This window comes from Pseudophryne corroboree, chromosome 2, assembly GCF_028390025.1.
Source record: "Pseudophryne corroboree isolate aPseCor3 chromosome 2, aPseCor3.hap2, whole genome shotgun sequence".
NCBI classification, from domain to species: Eukaryota; Metazoa; Chordata; class Amphibia; order Anura; family Myobatrachidae; genus Pseudophryne; species Pseudophryne corroboree.
The window spans coordinates 689,379,182-689,400,167 of record NC_086445.1 but is presented as its reverse complement, the minus strand read 5'-3'; the positions used below and the strand labels follow the sequence as shown (position 1 = coordinate 689,400,167).

The 20,986-nt window shown below is 46.2% G+C and overlaps 1 protein-coding gene across 1 annotated transcript in view; it reads right to left on the bottom strand.

The window, feature by feature from the left end:
- The window catches only part of LOC135044260 (glutathione S-transferase Mu 5-like), a 59,101-nt gene that overhangs the window by 12,749 nt on the left and 25,366 nt on the right, over positions 1-20,986 (bottom strand). Inside the window, exons 6-7 of the mRNA XM_063955192.1 lie at positions 4,041-4,136; positions 3,800-3,910 (exon numbers count right to left, since the gene is read on the bottom strand). Of these exons, the coding sequence (XP_063811262.1) occupies positions 3,800-3,910; positions 4,041-4,136 (207 nt within the window). The remainder of the gene's footprint in view (positions 1-3,799; positions 3,911-4,040; positions 4,137-20,986) is intronic.

The window sequence follows — 20,986 nt, the reverse complement described above, 5'->3', positions numbered from 1 at the left end:
GGCATCTATCCCTTTTCACAGACTTACACTGTGTACCACCTATAAGCTAAAGACAGGTGGTAGATTACTCTTGATGTAGTACTATCTGGAAGAGATTCAGAGGCCTGTCAACGGTGCAGGCAGTGTTCCCACTTTGTTTGGGGGTGAAACGGTTGAAAAAAGGCCTGACACTGTCTAGCTATGCAATAGCTACACTTGCTGCATTATTGTAACTTCCACATTCGACTGAGTGACGACACCCCCTAAATGGTAGCCCACCACCTGTTAATTTGACCCTAACTACTAACAAATTGTCAGTACCAACCACATGGGGCCACTTTCAAAGTATTGTCCAGTACCATTTTTCTTTACCAATACACCAAACGCACATAAGAGCCTTAAGGTGGGTACACACTAGTATATATATCTGCCGATCAATTGCAGATATATCTATAGATGGATCGGACAGTGTGTACACACTGCCCAATCCGTCGGGGACTGACATCGTGAACTGGACGGGCATGTACACACGCCCGCCCAGTTCAGCTGTCAATCACTGCCGGCTGCCGCAGCATGTGTATGGGCGGGCGGCCGACCGCCCGTACACACACAGCGACGCGCCAATATAAATCGGTAGATATATTGGCCATCGGCTGTGCTGCGGGACCGACGCGATACGTCTGTGAACGACGGAGTTCACAGACGCATCGACCGTTCACACTGGCCGACGGACCCGTGATATATATCGGCCGTTCAAGAGAACGGCCGATATATATCGCCCAGGGTGTACCCACCTTTAGAGGTCTATTTACTAAGCCTTGGATGGAGATAAAGTCACTGGAGATAAAGTACCAGCCAATCAGCTCCCAACTGCCATTTTTCTAACCCAGCCTGTGGCATGGCAGTTACGAGGCGATTGGCTGATACTTTGGGGTACATTTACTAAGCAGTGATAAGAGCAGAGAAGTGAGCCAGTGGAGAAGTTGCCCATGGCAACCAATCAGCACTGAAGTAACATCTATAATTTGCATACTATAAAATGATACAGAGCTGCGGATTGGTTGATGGGGAAATTTCTCCACTGGCTCGCTTCTCTGCTCTTATCACTGCTTAGTAAATGTACCCCTTTATCTCCAGTGACTTTATAGCCATCCTTAAAATGCTGTGGTGCATGCTTAAACATGAAAGATATAAATAAGTAATGAAAACTAAATAAAAACCAAATAGGTGAAAAGGAAATTTTATCCAACCGCAAGAATCAGATTTCCCTGTGACCAGGAGAAACAGTGGATTTACTATTCATTAATTATCAAGCAGAAGTATGGTTACAGCACTTATCGTGCCAATAGAGCAGAAGCAATAGTGACTAGATATAGTAATATGATGGGCGCCAGAGTGGGCTAGAGAATACTCTCCCCTACGGCATTCTCAGCATGTTCTGTAGTGCATCAGCCTAGTACAGGTGCACTACATCATGGCTCCTGTCCAAACTCAATGTGTTCTAATTGTGGGTAAGCAGCGTATACATGAACAAGTCGAGTCAGTGAAAGGACTGGAAGATAACATGTAGTGCCATCCTCAACTGGCGTCATATGTTAAGAGGCAACTGACACTAAGCACAGCTTTTCAATGGTTAGTAAAGGCCCTATAATGCTTTGCCACCATATCTGACATTGGTGTTGTCATTTCTCAATGGTTGGTACTGTAATACATTGTAGAGTACCAGTAATAACTCCATGGGGGCAATTCAATTAGCTGCAGTAATTAACAGTGACCTAATTGATCCCCCAGAGCAGGCTCCGTAAAAAAAAAATCCACAATAGACAGTTTGCTCAAAGCTGTCAGCAAACACACACATAATCCATGATAACTTCATGGACCTGTGTGTTTTTGCCAGAAACCAGATATTTTTTCAAGAGCAAAAAAAATTGGGTTAATTGAATAGCATAATAAAAATGGGGGGGAAAAAAATCAAGTTTTTCACAGCAAAAAAAAAAAAAAAAAATACAGGTTGAGTATCCCATATCCAAATATTCCGAAATACGTAATATTCCGAAATACGGATTTTTTTGAGTGAGAGTGAGATAGTGAAACCTTTGTTTTCTGATGGCTCAATGTACACAAACTTTGTTTAATACACAAAGTTATTAAAAATATTGTATTAAATGACCTTCAGGCTGTGTGTATAAGGTGTATATGAAACATAAATGAATTGTGTGAATGTACAGACACTTTGTTTAATGCACAAAGTTATTAAAAATAATGGCTAAAATTACCTTCAGGCTGTGTGTATAAGGTGTATATGAAACGTAAATGCATTCTGTGCTTAGACTTGGGTCCCATCGCCATGATATCTCACAATGGTATGCAATTATTCCAAAATACGGAAAAATCCGATATCCAAAATACTTCTGGTCCCAAGCATTTTGGATAAGGGATACTCAACCTGTATTAGGGCTAATTAAATCACCCCTCCCACACATGCATTAAACTTTTCTTAGATTTAATAAATATCCCTGTCTTTTAAATCAAAATCACAAGTAGGTCAAAACAGCCTCTAATTACGTGTATTACACCCAGGCTGAACCCAGAATTAGGTCACTACACAGCCTGGGTAATATTTGGGACTGCATAAGAGCAATGCAGCCCTTTTTTTTACTCAAACCAAGACACATTTATTAATATATATATTTTTTTTATATTTTTACACAAACCAGGCTTAAGAATTCACTCAAGTGAGTTAGCGAGTTTCTACACCTAGGGGACTATTCATTATTACTAATGGGCCCGTTACACATGCAGAAACTCTGACAGTTTCTGGAGTTTGCCTGTTGGAACCTACACCACTTTAAAAAAGCACTGGTTCCCATAGTCCTGCTCCTTTGCATGGGAAGGAAGTCCAGGTTGCAAAGAGATCAGATCACTCTGCGTGTGCACTAGGTACTGTACAATCATCAGTGGTTAGTATCACTGTCCCTGCACAAGAGCAATGGTGAATTGCCTCAGTAGTTAAGTATACACCACTGCAATTCTATTAATAGGCCCACACAGGGGTTAAAGTGAGCCAGAACGGGGCGGAACCGCGTTCAGTCAGCTCCACTTGGAGACGGAACGCAGTTCCGCCTCCTCTGGCTCACCTAACCCCATGTGTGGCTAGCGCCGCAGGGTGATGCCGGGCGCCCGCTGAGATTGTGTTACCAGCGGGCACCTGGCTCTCTCTCCACAGCGGCAGCTGGAGGCAGGTGCTCACTACTGAGCTCCTGCTTCTGGCGTGGTCACTGTATGATATGGGAGAGATGTCATTACGTCTCTCCCATAGTGCCGAGGAGCGGACGCCCAGAGGACTGCGGCGGTCGGAGACGGGAGCGGGGCTTGGTAAGTATTGTGATTTTTGTTTTTTTCCTTTGTGTAGTGGTGCATCTACTGGGGGGGAATCACTACTGAAGGGGGCATTATTACTGAGGGCCAACTACAAGAGGGCAAACTACTGGGCCATTTTTTGCGGCGTGCGCCGTAAAAGCTTTATTACATGGACACCATGGGGAGGAAGGGGTGAGTTCCACCACCTCTCTTGGATCACTTTAAGCACTGGGCCTACAACAATGAATAGTACCGCTAGAAGCACAAGTTACTATGACTATAACACGCTATTACTTCAGGGATGATAAAAGACGTGTAATCTGAGAACACAGCAGGGGATTTGGGGGGACCGGGGATGGGAGGGCGGGGGTCAAGCATCGGTTTTATCCTTTTTAACTCTACTTTAAAGTCCTACTTCTGTACAAGTAGTAGGACAAACCATCTAAAATAGAAACTTTACCTCAAATCGGGTCAAGAAGTCCTGCAGGTTTTTATATTTTTGCAAGCAGGTGGGCTCCAACATCTTGTGTTGATCCAGGACATCATACATCAAAAAGTCTGCAAACGTCAGCTAGAGAGAGGAAAGAAAAAAGAAAAAAATTTAAAACTAAAAACTAGAGAAGAAATGCAGAAAAAAAAAACCCAAGAGCTTTAGTTGCACATTTACTATGCCAGAGTAATAAGTACTACAAAGTATTTACCTTGTCCCCTGCAAACCAATGTCTTTCCCCCAAAAACTGAGAGAATCTGGTCAACGCTACTGGGAGTTTTTCAAGATAAGGACCCCTCAGCGCCTCCTGAAAAATATACATTATGGTAAGAACTTACCATTGATAATAGTATATCTCCTAAGTCCACAGGTTCCATTGGGATATGGTTGAGCGACAGCGAATCTTGCACCAAATCGGTCAAAGCTTTCTGGCTTCCCAGCATGCAGTGGGCCCGTCCATATAGCCCTGCCTCCTGGCTCAGGCAAATCAGTTGTTTCCCAAAGCTTAAGGCAGGAGCATGAAGAGCACTAATCAGGCGAGAAGAACATACATGCATACCCTTCCATACAAGAGTGAAGAGGTTAGTGAGTAAATGGATTCTCAAATCAGGTGTGTCAGGGTGGGATCGCTGTGTAACCTGTGGACTTAGGAGAAATACCATAAGGGATATTGGGGACACATTAGTACTATGGGTATAGACTGGGTTCAAAGGAGCCAGTGTACTTTAAATCTCTTCCACTTGGTGTGCTAGCTCCTCCCCTCTATACCTCCTCCCACAGGCAGTTTAGAAAAAGTGCCGTCAGGAGAGGATGCACACTCTGCTAGCTCCAGAGTTATTCTTCATTTTATTTGAAACTTTTGTTTATTTCGGTATGCTGTTTGGGCAACAGCATACCTGCGCCGTGGGAGTTGAGGGGGGGGGGGGCGGTCACTGGCCTTGCGAGGTGTATAGCCGCTTCCCCACTGCAGGACCACTATTCTGAGGGGTTGTTTGTTCAGCGGGTCACTGCACTTTGGCTGTCGCAACCGCAGCACACCCCTAAACAGATGCCTGAAGGTGAACGTCAGTGGTGAGTACAAACCAGGGGCCCCGCTAGGGGGGTCCCCCGGTTCATGGTGCATCAGTCACATGGGTGAGGCATACGGGACGACCCTCCTGGGAGGGGGGCCTGCTATAGCCCCTGTGTAACACTGGCTAGCGGTGGGCTGAACGAAGCATTCATGTGAGGTTACAGCATGTTTAAGAGACATGGCCAGTATAAATATATTCAGTAGCTCTGGCTCCATTACGGGGGGCAGAGCTACATCTGAGCGGGCTCAGCTACATTTTGGCACCTTCCTCTGCATAAGCAGCAGCAGCCTCATACAGCTCCTCCGGAATCTGACACACACTGGATCACTGGTACCGGGTGTAGTCTAGGAGAAGAGCCGCTATTTGTGCACATTACTTATTCGTAAAAGGGAAAATTGTCAACAAACAGTTTTCACTGATATAAAAAAACGCTGACCGCCTCACTGGGGTTCTCTAGCGTTGGGTGTGCGGGTGCCTTCTCTCCCTCTGTGAATCCTCTCACATGCAAAAGAGCAGGCTTGGATTGAAAAAGGGTCTGTGTTGTATGTGTATTGTCGTGTGTTACTTTTCATCATGGTAAAACACAAGTTATGCAGTATGTGTAACACCAGATTCTCCCCACTCTCATCTGGTTCCATTTCATGTGAGCAGTGTAGTCAGTCCTCACAAAATGTTGAGGAGACTGTGGGGGAGGGTCACGAGCCTTCCTGGCTGGGTGCAATCAAAACTATGATGTCCGATATGTCATCTCAGCTCACTGCAAATGCCCACAAAATACAAGAACTGCAACAAGCAGTAGCAGATCTAGCTGCCAGGGCTGATATTCCCCATCCACCCTCTCTACTGCAGGTCCACATAAACGTGCTTTACTTGCTCTTCTATCAGATACTGATGATGATGTACAGGATGATGGGGACGATGTGGATCCCATAGGTGGGGATTCCACTCCTACACAGGGTACTGAACTCCTCATTTTAGCTATAAGGGATGTGCTAAAGCTCCCTCTAGAAGACGCTGCAAATCAGCAGTCGTCACATTTCCCGATTCTAAAGAATTAGATTTATTTAAGCTGGCCTGGAAAAATCCCGATAAGAAATATCAGGTGTCAAAATGGTTTTTGCATACAATCCCCTTTGCCCCTTAGGGCAGAAAGCTCTGGGAAGAATCTCCGGCTGTAGACGTCTCAGTCTCTCGACTCTCTAAGAAGACGGTACTCCCGGCTCCGGGCTCCTTTACTGTAAAGAACCCGGGGAATAGGAAAACTGAGACTACACTGAAATGTATCTACATTGCTGCAGGTATATCTCAGAGAGAGATCGGTCATTGCAGGTTGCTGGATGACACATGCAATTCATTCCTGGGCTACTCAGATTTAGGAGGGTCTCTCAGGTGACATGACCCTGGTTACTACGGTAACTTTCCTAAAACACATTCAGGACACAGAAAGGGTCCTCTGTGACTCCCTAAAAGAGATTGGCAATATTAATGCTAGGTCCACTGCTATGGCTGTGTTAGCACGCAGAGCCATATGGTTGTGTCAGTGGACTGCAGACGCTGACTCCAAACGCGATGTGGAATCTCTTCCCTTTACAGGTGAATAGCTCTTCGGAGGCAAATTGGACGCATGGATCTCCAAAGTTACTGCTGGGAAATCTACGTTTCTTTCTTCGGGGGGCTCCGCATGCTAGACGTACCTATTCGTGACTGTCTACTCAGTCCACCAGATTTCGATCTAGGGCCAGAGGTGTATCCAATGCAGCTAGAGGCACCAGAGGTAAACCAAAGAAACCAGCCGTTGCCAGCTCTCAGGAACAGAGCACCAGTTCAGCTTCTGCAAAAAACCTCAGCATGACAGTGAGCGGCTCACCCCGGGATGATCTCGAGGTGGGAGCTCGGTTACATCACTTCAGCCACATCTGGGAAAGTTCCTGCCAGGACTCCTGGGTAAGGGACCTTATTTCTCAGGGTTACAAGCTGGGGTTCGCCGGTGCTCCTCCCCAATGATTTTTCAAATCACGCTTACCAGTTTTGGAAAATATGCGTGTTATGCTGCTACAGGCATTCACAAAGTTGGTCCAGTCCCAAGTCATTGTTCCAGTACCCCTGCAACAGCAAGGACAAGGTTACTACTCCAGTCTGTTCGTTGTGCCAAAACCTGACGGGTCTGTAAGGCCAATTTTGAATCTGAAGTCCTTGAATCCTTACCTAAAGATTTTCAAATTCAAGATGGAATCTTTGAGAGCAGTGATCGCAGGCCTGGAACATCAGGAATTCCTAGTGTCCCTGGATATCAAGGACGCCTACCTCCATATCCCAATTTGGCCTCCTCATCAGGCCTATCTGCAGTTCGCCCTACTGAAGATCACTACCAGTTCCAGGCATTACCCTTCGGCCTGTCTACAGCTCAGAGGGTGTTCACGAAGGTAATGGCGGAAATGATGTTCCAGCTCAGAGTCCAGGAGGTCAACGTGGTCACTTACCTGGACGATCTCCTTATCAAAGCAAGTTACAGGGAGCTCCTACTACTCTATATAGATTGCACTATCCAACTTGTCAATACAGGTGGATCCTCAAATCTACAGAGAACACGGGTGGATCCTCAATCTACAGAAGTCCCACCTGGAGCCATCTCAGCGGCTCCTGTTTCTGGGAATGCTACTGGATACTGTAGCGCAGAGAGTTCCGCCCAAAATGAGAACTTTCCAGGAAATGCTTTGCATGGTTCTCCGACCGACTCGAGTATCCAGTCATATTTGCATAAGATTGTTGGGAAAGATGGTACCCTCGTACGAGGCTATTCAATATGGAAGGTTCCATGCCAGACTCAATTGGACATCCTGAACAAGTGGTCTGATTCCCATCTTCAGATGCACCGGATTATTCAACTGTCACCAAAGGCCAGGTTTTTACTCCTGTGGTGGCTGCAGTCTTCGAATCTCTGGGAAGGTCGACGCTTTGGGATTCAGGATTGGATCCTCCTCACGACGGATGCAAGTCTGAGAGGATGGGGAGCTGTCACCCAAGGGGTGCAGTTCCAGGGCAGGTGGTCTGCCCAAGAGGCCCTACTTCTGATCAACATCCTGGAACTTCGGGCTATCTACAATGCTCTGATTCAGACCTCCCTTCTGCTCCAGGATCAGGCAATCCAGGTACAGTCCGGCTGTGGCGTACATCAATCGATAGAGGGACAAAAATTCGCGACCTTGACTCATATAGACGAGGCAAAACACTGGTCGGAGGGGATTTTAATATGGCTCTCGCAAACATGGACCGATCCGGCCCTTTGCGCAGCGGTCAAACCCTAAACTCCTCAGTATTACATAGGTGCATGGCCGAGGCTGGTCTGTTCGATGTATGGCGTTTTCTTAACCCGACCACCCGAGACTACACTTTTTATTCCAACCCACATGACGTATACTCTCGCATTGACATGTTTTTGAGTTGTGCACCCCTCTCCCGGACCGCTCACTCTTCCTCAATATCCCCGCTTACCTGGACTGACCACGCGGCTTTAGTTGCGACATTTTACATTTTTGATATCCCCGACGGTAGACCGACGTGGAGACTTAACGAGACTTTATTGAAGATTCCTAAATTCCAAGACTTAATTAAAATTGAGCTTAGGGAATATTTTACGGTCAATGTGGAAAGTGATTGCAGCATAGCCACTATATGGGAAGCCCATAAGGCGGTCATCAGGGGGTCTATTATACAATTTGCATCCCGCCGTAAGAAAACGCGGGAAAACCAAATCGCTTTATTAACAAATAACATTGCAACATTGGATCAGGAACACAAACGTACACGCTCTAAAAAAACTCTAGCCGAACTCTCTAAGGCACGTGATGGCCTACAATCACTTTTGGCGGAGAACGTAGAGCGCTCACTTCGATGGGCTAACCAAACGTTCTACGACAGAGGTAATAAAGCACACACCTTGTTGGCCAACCGCCTGCGCGCCAAAAAGGCTAACCAATGCATCCACTCAATAAGACAGCCCTCAGGTAAGATTACTTACGACCCCAAAAAAAATCAATAGTGTCTTTTTTGATTATTATAAGACACTTTATAATCTTGATCCCCCGTCCGACCCTTTAGCACAAGCCGATCGGACACAACAATACCTAGACACATGCGCTCTCCCTCGGTTAGACGAGGAGACTAACACTGCTCTTAATGCAGACATCTCTGCTGAGGAAATTGAGGCTGCATTAAAAACCCAGAAACCCTCTAAAGCACCTGGCCCGGATGGATATCCGATGGTGTACTATAAAACCTTCGCCCCTCAACTTATTCCTCATATGGTATCTTTGTTTAATAAAATACTCCAGGGCACACCATTTCACACGGACTCAACGACATCCCGTATTATAGTAATTCCAAAACCCGGAAAGGATCCCTCGTATTGCTCAAACTACAGACCCATATCCTTGATAAATACAGATCTCAAACTTTTTGCCAAAATACTGGCATCACGCCTAAACGCTGTACTGCCGTCACTAATAGATCCTGATCAAGTAGGATTTGTCCCCGGCCGTCAGGCCTCGGACAACACCAGACGTATTGTTAACTTGATTCACCAAATAAATACAACAAAAACACCAGCGATTGCTCTGGCTCTAGATGCCGAAAAGGCATTTGATCGCATCTCTTGGCCCTTTTTGTTTTCTACCTTATCCGCATTTGGCTTTCATGGACACTATCACGGCAATAGCGGCTCTCTATTCTAACCCCTCATCAGCGGTCCTGACCAATGGCTTGAGCTCACATCGAATCAACCTGAAGAATGGTACTAGGCAGGGATGCCCTCTCTCACCCCTACTTTTTGCCTTATGCATTGAACCCCTGGCAGCCCGAATCAGACTTAATACGGATATTGGGGGCGTTACAGTGGGTCAGAATCAGTATAAAATATCTTTGTTTGCAGACGACGTATTCTTGACTCTTACTAACCCTTTGATATCTCTCCCTAACTTACAGAGTGAACTACTTTTATATGGTTCCCTCTCTGGATACAAAATAAATCACACCAAATCCGAGGCCCTTACATTTAATGTTCCACCCCATACCCATAGGATTCTAACGTCTTCTTTCCCTTTTCTTTGGAGACCCTCAGCTATTAAATACCTTGGCATATTTATTACCAAATCCTACACCAGCCTATTTCAGGCTAATTATGTTCCCATAATTAAAACTCTCACACAAGATTTAGATAAATGGGACCGTTTATTTATTTCATGGATCGGGCGGATCAATGCTCTAAAAATGAATCTCCTCCCCCGTATTCTTTACCTGTTTCAGACCATTCCAATAATGGTGCCCAGAGTGACTTTGGCGTCCTTGCAATCACAGTGCAACAAATTTGTCTGGGCTCATCGTAAATCTCGATTACGACGAGCTATGTTGACTAAGAGTGCCACCTCAGGGGGTTTGGGTTACCCTGACCTTCAGGCTTATTTTAACGCATGTCACCTTAACCACATAGTGTCCTGGCACTCCCCCCAAGGGATCAGAAAATGGGTCGATATCGAGAATTCACTATATCAGGGAGTCTCCCTCGACTCTTACCTGGCTTCCCAGGTCTTGCAGACCAGCCTCGGCCTACTCAGTCCCCACGATTAAATTCACACTTCAACTGTGGGATAAACTCCGCAGCACCCATAATCTATCTTCATACCCCTCACCCTTATCACCCATCTGGGGTCACCCCGCCTTTCCCTCAGGATGCGAGCGAAGAATGGCGGCCCCATGGCAATCCCAGGGTATCACGAGATTCCTCCATGTTAAAGGCCACTCAGCTCCGACCACTTTTGGAGACATTCAAGAGCGCTTTGGTATCCCATCCTCGTGTCAATACCAGTATATCCAAATTCTCAGCTTCCTCAAATCACAGCTTAAAACCACCCCTCTGAAAACACCCACCTCCTATGAGTATATGTGTTTACGCTCAATTGGCAAAAAGGGGAATATCTCAACAATATACAACTCAATCTTGGCACCTGACCCCCCAATCCGAGAACCCCACGAATTAGCCTGGGAATCAGATCTCTCCCAGCCGCTGGAAGACGATCAATGGGAGGAAATTAGAATGCGTATCGCTAAGGCTTCAATTAGTGTAGCACTTAAGGAAACATGTTATAAGGTCTACACCAGGTGGTATTTGGTCCCCTCCAGACTTCACGCCATTTTCCCCACAACCTCTAACCTGTGCTGGAGACAATGTGGAGAGGAGGGAACCTTTTTTCACATATGGTGGACTTGCCCCTCAATCCGCCCCCTCTGGAACACGGTTGAAGCACTTATTGCTCAAACCTGCGGACATTCCTTTGACCTCTCCCCCGACATTGCTTTGCTTCACGCCCCCATACAATCAATGCCCAAAACCCAAGACAAGCTAATCGTGCAGCTTTGCATGGCGGCTAAAGCACTGATCGCTAAATGCTGGAAAGACCATAAGCCACCCTCCAAAGCTGTACTGATGACTAAAATTAATCACATAGCCAATATGGAATACATTACAAGCCTAAGGAATAACACTGTGGCGCAGTTCCACAACACCTGGTCTCCTTGGTACCTCGCCCGCTCTCTACTGATGCCCGGACTCTGCTAGGACTGCTAATATCACTAATATAGCTAATGCTGCTAATACCGCTAGCACTACTATTTCCTCTAGCTCGCCAATTGTCCCTCCTTCTAGTACCACAACAGAAGAATATCCCCAACCTCTTGCTTCCTTATAGGGAACCTTCTTAATCTTCCTCCTCTACTAACTCCCGTCTGCTCGCTTCCCTACTCCCTTCCCCCTCCTTCTCTTTCTTGCCTCTATCCTCCATAGATTTACACTCAGTTTGGATACAGAATCAATCCGATAAATAAAAAATAAATTGAGAATTGTTTAGCTTCACAGGTGGACTGTCATAAGACACATTTTGATGTTACCGGTTCACCTTCAGCTCCATAAAATTGTCTTTACGAAGTTGGTATGATATGTACTCACCATGTATACCTGTTTATGTCCTCAACCTGTACAACCTACCTATTGTTATTGTTTTAAACACTGTTCATTCTCAATAAAAAATTCTAACTTTAAAAAAAAAAAAAGAGGGACAAAAAGCTGGGCCTGCATGCGAGAAGTAACAAGAATACTCTTCTGGGAGGAAAGAAATGTAAGAGCACTGTCCGCAATCTTCATTCCAGGAGTGGACATCTGGGAGGCAGACTTCCTGAGTTGCCACGATCTCCACCCAGGGGAGTGGGGCCTACATCCTCAGGTGTTTCAACAGATCATTGACAGGTGGGGTTGCCCCAGATCAGACATGATGGCGTCTCTCCTCAACAAGAAACCTCGCTACTATTGCTCGCAAACCAGAGACCCTCAGGCGTGCACAGTGGATGCACTGACATCGCCTTGGCCTTACCATGTGGTCAACGTATTGCCTCCGATTCCGTTGATCCCAAAGGTGCTCAAGAGGATACGGCATCAAGGAGTACAAGCAATTCTGCTTGCCACAGATTGGCCTCAGAGGGCGTGGTACGCGGATTTTATGGACATGTCTGTCGAAGACCCGGACTCTTCTTCAACAAGGACCGTTCATTTACCAGTACTTACGGCGGCTTCGTTTGACGGCATGGAGGTTGAGCGGAACATTCTAGCTCACAAAGGACTTTCCAAAAATGTAATTGCCACTATGGTGCAAGCCACGAAACCTGCGACGTCAAAACACTATCATAACATCTGGCAGAGATATGTCTCCTGGTGCGAGGAACGCACATATCCATCTGCTGAATTTCACTTCGGAAGATTTCTTCGTTTCCTGCAGGCTGGTGTGGATCACGGCTTACGTCTGGGATCCATTAAGGTCCAGATTTCAGCTCTCTCAATCTTCTTCCAAAAGAAGTTGGCTATGCTGCCTTAAGTTCAGACCTTCTTGCAAGGGGTGCTTTACATACAACCTCCGTTTGTGCCGCCTACGGCGCCTTTGGATTTGGAATTATGATTTCTGCAGTCCTCGGGGTTTGAACCTCTGATGATGGTAGAAGACAATTACCTCACGTGGAAGACGGATACTACTGGCCCTGGCTTCTGCTAGACGTGTCACAGAATTGGTGGCCTTATCGTGTAAAAGTCCATACTTGGTTTTTAACGAGAACAGAGCAGAGCTCAGGACTAGGCAGCAGTTCCTGCCGAAGGTCATCTCTGCGTTCCACTTGAATCAACCTATTGTGATACAGTCAAGTTCTGGCACTTCTGCCCCTCCGGAGGCATTGGATGCTGTGCAAGCCTTGAAGATCTATGTCAAGAGGATCAGCTCGGATCAGAAAGACTGATTCTTTGTTCGTGCTATATGACGCACAGAAAAAGGGTTGCCCTGCTTCAAAGCAGTCCATGGCTCATTGGCCTAGTTTTACTATTCAGCAAGCCTATGTATCGGTAGCCTTACCTGTTCCACAGTCTGACAGCCCACTCTACAAGATCAGTGGGGTCTTCTTGGGCGGCTGCCCGTGGAGTCTCGGCCCGGCAACTGTGCCGAGCGGCTACCTGGTCGGGGAAGAACACCTTTGTTAATTTCTACAAGTTTGATACCCTGGCCAAAGAGGATACCCAGTTTGGGCAGGCGGTGCTGCAGATGTCTCCGCATTTTCCTGCCCGTTCTGGAAGCTGTGGGACATCCCCATCGTACTAATGTGTCCCCAATATCCCTTATGGATGCTAGAGAAAATAGGATTTTAAATACCTACCAGTAAATCCTTTTCTCGTAGTCCATAAGGGATATTGGGCGCTCGCCTCTATGCGGTGACTTTCTGCAGGTTCTCTGGTATGCGTTACCTGTTCAGCTGTTACTGTTTATGTTGCCAGCTGTTGCTGGCCCGGTTAGGTTATGGTGTGCTGGTCTGTAAATCTCACCACACGTTTAGTTGTTCTGTTCCTTCTCTCAAGTATGTCCTTTCTCCTTCGGACACTGTTTTACCTATAACTGCCTGTCGAAGGGGGCATAGAGGGGAGGAGCCAGCACACCCAGTGCAAGAAATTTAAAGTGCACTGGCTCCTTTTTTCTCCTGCAGGGTCCACAGGGTATCCAGAGGATACATTGAGATGTCCCAAAGCAATTTAGTGGTGGGGACACTCCTGATTAGACCGGAGAATCCTTCGCCCGTATTCAGCGTCCTGAGAGGCAAAGGTATCTACAGCATAATGTTTAATGAATGTGTTAACGAAAGTCCATGTGGCTACCTTACATATCTGTTCTGCTGAAGCACCACGCTGTGCTGCCCATGATGGACCTAACTTACGAGTAGAGTGAGCAGACATTATCTGGAACCGGTAGATCAGCCTGAGAATATGCTTCTGAAATAGTCATCCGAAGCCACCTCACAAGTATCTGCTTATCAGCAGGCCATCCTCTCCTGTGAAATCCGTAGAGAACAAAAAGAGAATCTGTTTTTCTGATAGCACTGGTACGATGCACGTAGATCCTTAAGACACGGACTACAACCAACGATGCATCTCCCTCAGAGGTCCGGCCCCTGGAAAGCCGGGACTAAAATTTCTTTGTTAAGGTGGAATTTAGACACGACCATAAGAGGATATCCAGATTTAGTTCTGAGAACTGCTCTATCTGGATTTAAAAAAAAAAAAAAAAAAAAAAAAAAATCAGAAATGGAGGACGACATAATAATGTGCCTAAATCTGAAACTCTTCTAGCTGAAGCCATGGCCAGTAGAGAGAGAACCTTAGCTGTCAACCATTTAAAATCCCCTCTTTTAAGTGGTTCAGATGGGGCAAATTGAAGGGCCTTTAGAACTAAACTTAGGTCCCAAGGCACTGTAGGAGGAACAATAGGAGGTTGAATGCGCAGCATTCCCTGGAAAAAAGTGCGCACATCCTGTAGGTTGGCAATTTTCTTTTGGAACCATACAGTTCGTGCTGACACCTGCACTCTCACGGAAGCCACCCTTAAACCTTTATCCATTCCTGCCTGAAGAAATGCCAAGATTCTGGAAACTCTGAAAGACCTGGGGTCAAGTTTCTGTTCACTGCACCACTGAATATAGGCTTGCATATTCTGTGATAAATGCGAGCTGAAGAGGGTTTCCTTGCTCTAAGCATTGTTTGAATTACCTGTTGTGAGAATCCTCTTGACCTCGGGCTGGAGATCTCAAGAGCCACGCCATCAAAGACAATTGATTCAAATGTCTGATGACAAAGCCCCTGATTCAGTAGACCTGGACGTTGAGGTAGTAGGAATGGAGCATCCATAGACATCTTATGCAGATCTGTGTACCAATGTCTTCTGGGCCAAGTTGGAACTATTAGCATCATGTTACTTTTTCCTTGTTTTATCTTTCTCACCACCCTAGGTAACAGGGCGATGAGAGGAAACACATAGGCCACATGAAAGTCCCATCCACAAAGATCGCTTTGGAATCCTTTGTTCTTGATCCGTATACGGGCACCTTGTGGTTCTGATGAGATGCCATGAGAACTATCTCTCGCAACGTCTATCTGTCGACCAGGGTCTGGAAGACTTCTGGGTGTAAAGCCCATTTGTTTACATGAATGGTGCGCAGACTGAGAAAATCCGCTTCCCAGTTTAGGACACCTGGAACGAACACTGTGGACAAGGCTGGAAGAGGACGTTCTGCCCCCTTTAACGTGCAACTTACTTCTTTCATTGCTTTCTGGCTGTGAGGTCCTCCCTGATGATTGAGGTACGCTACTGCCATTGCACTGTCCAAGCAGATCTGGACTGGTTTCCCCTGAAGGATGTCCTTTGCCTGATTCAATGCCATGTATATGGCTCGAAGTTCCAATATATTTATTGGCAGGCAACTTTCTTCCTTGGTCCACTGCCCCTGGGAGCAATTTCTTCCTGACACTGCTCCCCAGCCCTTAAGGCTGGCATCTGTTTTAAGAATTTCCCAATCTGATATCTAAAAGGGTCTCCCTTTGTCCAGATGGGATGTCTGTAGCCACCAGACTAATGACCTCCTTACTTCCAGAGGAAGAACCACAGTCTGCGTTTTTATTGTCTGATGAAACCCATTCCACTTGGTAAGGATCAGATGTTGCAGAGGCCTTGAATGGAACTGAGCATACTCTACCATGTCAAATGTTGACACCATTAATCCCATCACACGCCTTGCTGCGTGAATGGATACTCTTCAACTGTGTAGAAGCCCCTGGATCCTTAACTGAAGTTTGGTTATTTTAGTCAGAGGTAAAATTACTCTCTGAAGGCACGAATCCAATACTGCCCCCAAGCGAGTCATCAATTGTGACGGAACCAAAGACGATTTTGCCCAAATTATCAGCCAACCGTGCTTCTGCAGACACTCTATTGTCTGTTGCAGATGACACAGAAGCAATTCCTAAGACTGTGAACACTCTGGGGGCTGTGGCCAGTCCAAATGGCAGGGCCTGAAACTGAAAATGCTGTTGGACGATAGCGAACCCGAGATAGCGCTCATGGGACAGGGCTATAGGAACATACAGGTAAGCATCCTGTATATCCAGGGATACCATAAAATTCCCTGGTTCCATAGCCAAAATGATGAAATGTAAGGGCTCCCAAATGTACTTGTTCAGCATTTTTAGACTGAGTATGGGCCGGAACGACCCGTTCGGCTTCTGGACTAAAAACAGGTTGGAGTAGAAACCCTGTCCTCGTTGTGCAGGAGGAACTGGAATGATTACTCCTGACTGAAGCAACTTATGAACTGCCTCTTGCAAAGCCCTGGCCTTCATTTCTACCAAAGACAGACTGGTACAAAGAAACCATTGAGGAGGTTTTTCCTGAAAGCAAACGCATAACCGTGAGATACCGCTTCTTGCACCCAGTCATCCGTGGTAGACTGCCGCCAGATTAGTGCAAAATGAATAAGTCGGCCCTACAGCCTGGTGTCCCCCAGGTGGAGGCCGGCACCATCAGGCTGATGTCTTATCTTCTGTTTTAGAATCCGGTCCTCTGCTTGCCCAGTGCTTTTAGTCTTACCAGACCTGATATACTGGGACTGTTTGCTATCACCCTTTCCTTTTGCTTTTCTTTGAGACCGAAAGCGCCAAAAAGCTGGAATTTTAGGCTTAAATTTGTAAGTAGAAGGAACCTTAACTTTCTTGGAGTCTGCTTCTGACTCCAAAATACTGGTTAACTCTTTAACAAAGAGAATGTCTCCAGTAAAAGGTAACGGCTACAAAACATTTTTGGATTCTGAATCAGCTTTCCAGGTGCGTAGCCAAACTACTCGGTGAGTGGCTACTGTTGATGCTGATGCTTGAGAGGCAATAATACCCATATCTAAGGCTGCTTCTTCCAAAAATACTGCAGCCTGTTTGATATGTGCCACATGGGATTTTTGCTCTCTAGGGGTCACTGACATTTCCCCTTCCAATGCATCTGCCCAGGCAGCCACTGCTTTAGCCATCCAGGCTGAAGCCATGGCTGGTCTTATGATTGCTCCAGACAGTGAAAAAATGTTTTTTAGAAAACCATATACTCTCCTATCCGTGACATAATTTAATGATGTTGAAGGCAGAGGTAATGTAGATTTTCGCACTAAACGAATCACATGCGTATCTACTTTATGGGCTACCTCCCTCTTTAAACTGTCCCCAGTCGGAAAAGGATAATTGGAAATCCATTTACTAAGAATACTGAATTTCCTACTGGGCGTACCCCAAGCCTCTTCCATTATTTCCGTCAGCTGTTCTGATCCAGGAAACAGTCTTAACTGTTTTGGGACGTTTAAATACAGGTGCCTTGGATTTTAACACAGGCTTTGCTGATTCTTCTAAGGCTAAAATGGATTTCATTGCAGTAATCAACTCAGTTATGTCCACTGAGCTGAGACCTTCTTACTCATTCTCATATGCAGAACCAGAGTATAATGAGTCTTCATCCTCTGCTGAATCCTCATCTGTGTAGACTGTGAAGATGTTGTTTTGTGTCTAAATGATTTACTTACCACTGGCTTTTCCGCCTGTTTCTGTTGAGAGGCTACTGCTTTCCCTGCTGGAAATGATAAACCGCAGGTGGAATGCTGCACGTAAGGGTTAATAGTGTAACCTATTGCTGGTACATAAGTTGGAATTATCCGCTCATACTGGATGTCTGTGCAAACATAGCCCATGGGGGATCAACGTGCACCTGCGTCTGTTTTGAATTTTTCAAGAGAACTTGGTGAAAGCTAAAACAGTTTGCACACAACCCATCCTGAACCAGATCTTGAGATGTTAACCCAACTTTACATGACAATACATGATAGGAGTGTCGGTGCTGCTGTGAGTGTATTTTCCTACCCTTTGCCGCTCTTAGACAAGATAAATAATCAGACACTTTCACAGTGTAATACACAATTTGTGACTGTAATCACTTTAAAATGTGTTAAAGTGACCTAAAATCCGACCCTACCTTGCTTAGCACCAGCACTGAGGATCGGAGTAAACAGAGAAAACTGACAGAATTTATAGCAAAGTCAGCAATCACACTAGCAGTTAGTCACAGGTTATACATTAGTATAAAAAGCAATATGAGCACATATTCAACTACAGATACAGTTCAAGTATGTAGGAGAAACATATTACTGCATTACTTAATAAAAGTTTTTACCGTATTCAGATTCATAGCAAAAGAAACCACAGTAATATTATCAAACTCATATGCATTATGCACTTATCCAACTATTCGTACTCAAAAGGTAGATGTAGACTTAGTGCTGTACAGCCCGTACTCAGGAGAGTGGGATACAGGGATACATTTCAAGTAAGCAGGAGAAAATAGGAATTTAATACCTACCGATAATTCCTTTTCTCCTAGTCTGTAGTGGATACTGGGGTCTTGTACTTTAGTACCATGGGGTAGAGATTGGATCCACTGGAGCCTGGCACTGTAAAACTTTTAGTGTGTGTATGTGTGTGCTGGCTCCTCCCCTCAATGCCCCTCCTACCAGACTCAGTCTAGGAAAACTGTGCACGAGGAGACGGACATAACATGAGAAGAACAATACAACAGCAGTGAGGCAACAAGCCAACACAACCATGAACGAAAGGAGAGCGCTAACCAGAACAGAGGATAGCAACATAACCAAACCCGGATAGCATGGCTATCCCAACAACAAAACAGGACCACAACATCGGTCCAACCCAATACTTACACAGGTAAGCAGGAACGAAGCACTGAGGCAGGTGCCCAGTCTCCACTACGGAATAGGAGAAAATCGATTACCGGTAGGTATTAAATTCCTATTTTTTTCTTATGTCCTAGTGGATACCGGGGTCTTGTACTTTAGTACCATAGGGAAGTTCCAAAGCTCCGAAACGGGTGGGAGAGTGCTGAGACCCCTGCAAAACCGCCTGACCAAACTGAAGGTCATCCTTGAACGAGGTATCGAACCTATGGAATTTAACAAACGTGTTCAAACCAGACCAAGTTGCAGCTCGGCACAATTGTAGGGCCGAGACACCCCGGGCAGCTGTCCAGGACCCCACTGACCTCATCGAGTGGGCCTGAATAGACGTCGGCAAGGGCAGAGCAGCCGAAGTATAGGCCTGTTGAATGGTCAACCTGAGCCAGCGAGCAATAGATTGGTCGGCCAGCTTCTAAGCAATCTTGGAGGCATCATAAAGGACAAACAGCGAGTCAGATTTCCGATGACATGCCATCCTTATGACATAAATCTTCAGAGCCCTGACCACATCCAAAGACTCAGGGCCCACAGAAGCGTCGGACAACACTGGAACCACAATAGGCTGCTTCACATGAAAGCTGACACCACCTTCGGCAAAAACGGAGGACAGGGCCTAAGTTCTGCCCTGTCTTCATGAAAAATCAAATAAGGACTCTTGCAGGACAAGGCCCCTAATTCAGAGACACGCCAATGTCAATAATATCACCGTCTTCCAGGTGAGAAATTTCATTGTAAGGGTTCAAACCAATCCGATTGGAGGAAATACAGAACCACGTTGAGGTCCCACAGAGCCGTGGGAGGTACAAAGGTTGGTTGCATATGAAGAACACCTTTCAGGAAATTCTGTACTTCAGGCAACATACCTGTAGCAAGCTGTTTCTGGAAGAATAGAGAGATCTGAAATCTGGACTTTGATGGAGCCTAAGCTTAGGCCCATATCCACTCCCGCTTGCAGAAAACGTAGAAAACAACCAATTCTAAATTCCACAGGTGGAACCTTTCTACTTTCACACCAGGAAACATACTTTTTCTAGATACGACGATAATGTTTCGACTTTACCATCTTTCTGACCTAGACCATGGAGGAAATAACCCGGGAGGGAAGACCTTTTCTTGCTAGAATCTCCCTCTCAGCTCCAAGCGTAGCCGCTGTAAGTCTGGATAGACGAACAAGCCTTGCTGAAGATTGTCATGGAGCGACAGAGGCCAGGGATCCTCCAGAGCCAAGGCCCGGAGGTCCGAGTACCACGCCCGTTGGGGCCAATCCGGGGCAATGAGAATTGCCAGAACGCTTTCCCTTCTTAGCCTTTTTAGCACTCTCGGGATTAGCGGTAGAGGAGGGAACAGGTACACGGACCGGCACGTCCACGGTGTTGTCAGAGCATCCACTGCTACGGCCTACGGATCCCTCGTCCTGAAGCAGTAACGGCAGGGCTTCTTGTTGAGACGAGAAGTCATCAAATCTATCTGCAGACAGCCCCACCGGCAGATCAACTGTTGAAAAACCTGGTGATGCAGGCCCCATTACCCTTTGGATGGTGGTCGTGCCTGCTGAGGAAGTCCACTTCCCTGTTGTCCACTCCTGGAATGAATATGGCCGAGATGGCCCTTGCGTTGGCCTCCACCCAGAGGAGGATTTTTGACACCCCTCGCATCGCCGCTTTGCTTCTTGTTCCTCCTTGTCGGTTTATGTATGCCATCGTCGTGGCATTGTCTGATTGAAGCTGGATCGCCTGACCCTTCAGGAGATGGGAGGCTTGTAAAAGAGCATTGTAAACTGCCCTAAGTTCCAGGATGTTTATCTGTAAAGTTGATTTCTGAACTGACCACAACCTTGGAACTGGGCCCCTTGGGTCACCGCTCTCCAACCCCGGAGGCTGGCATCCGTTGTCAGTAGAAT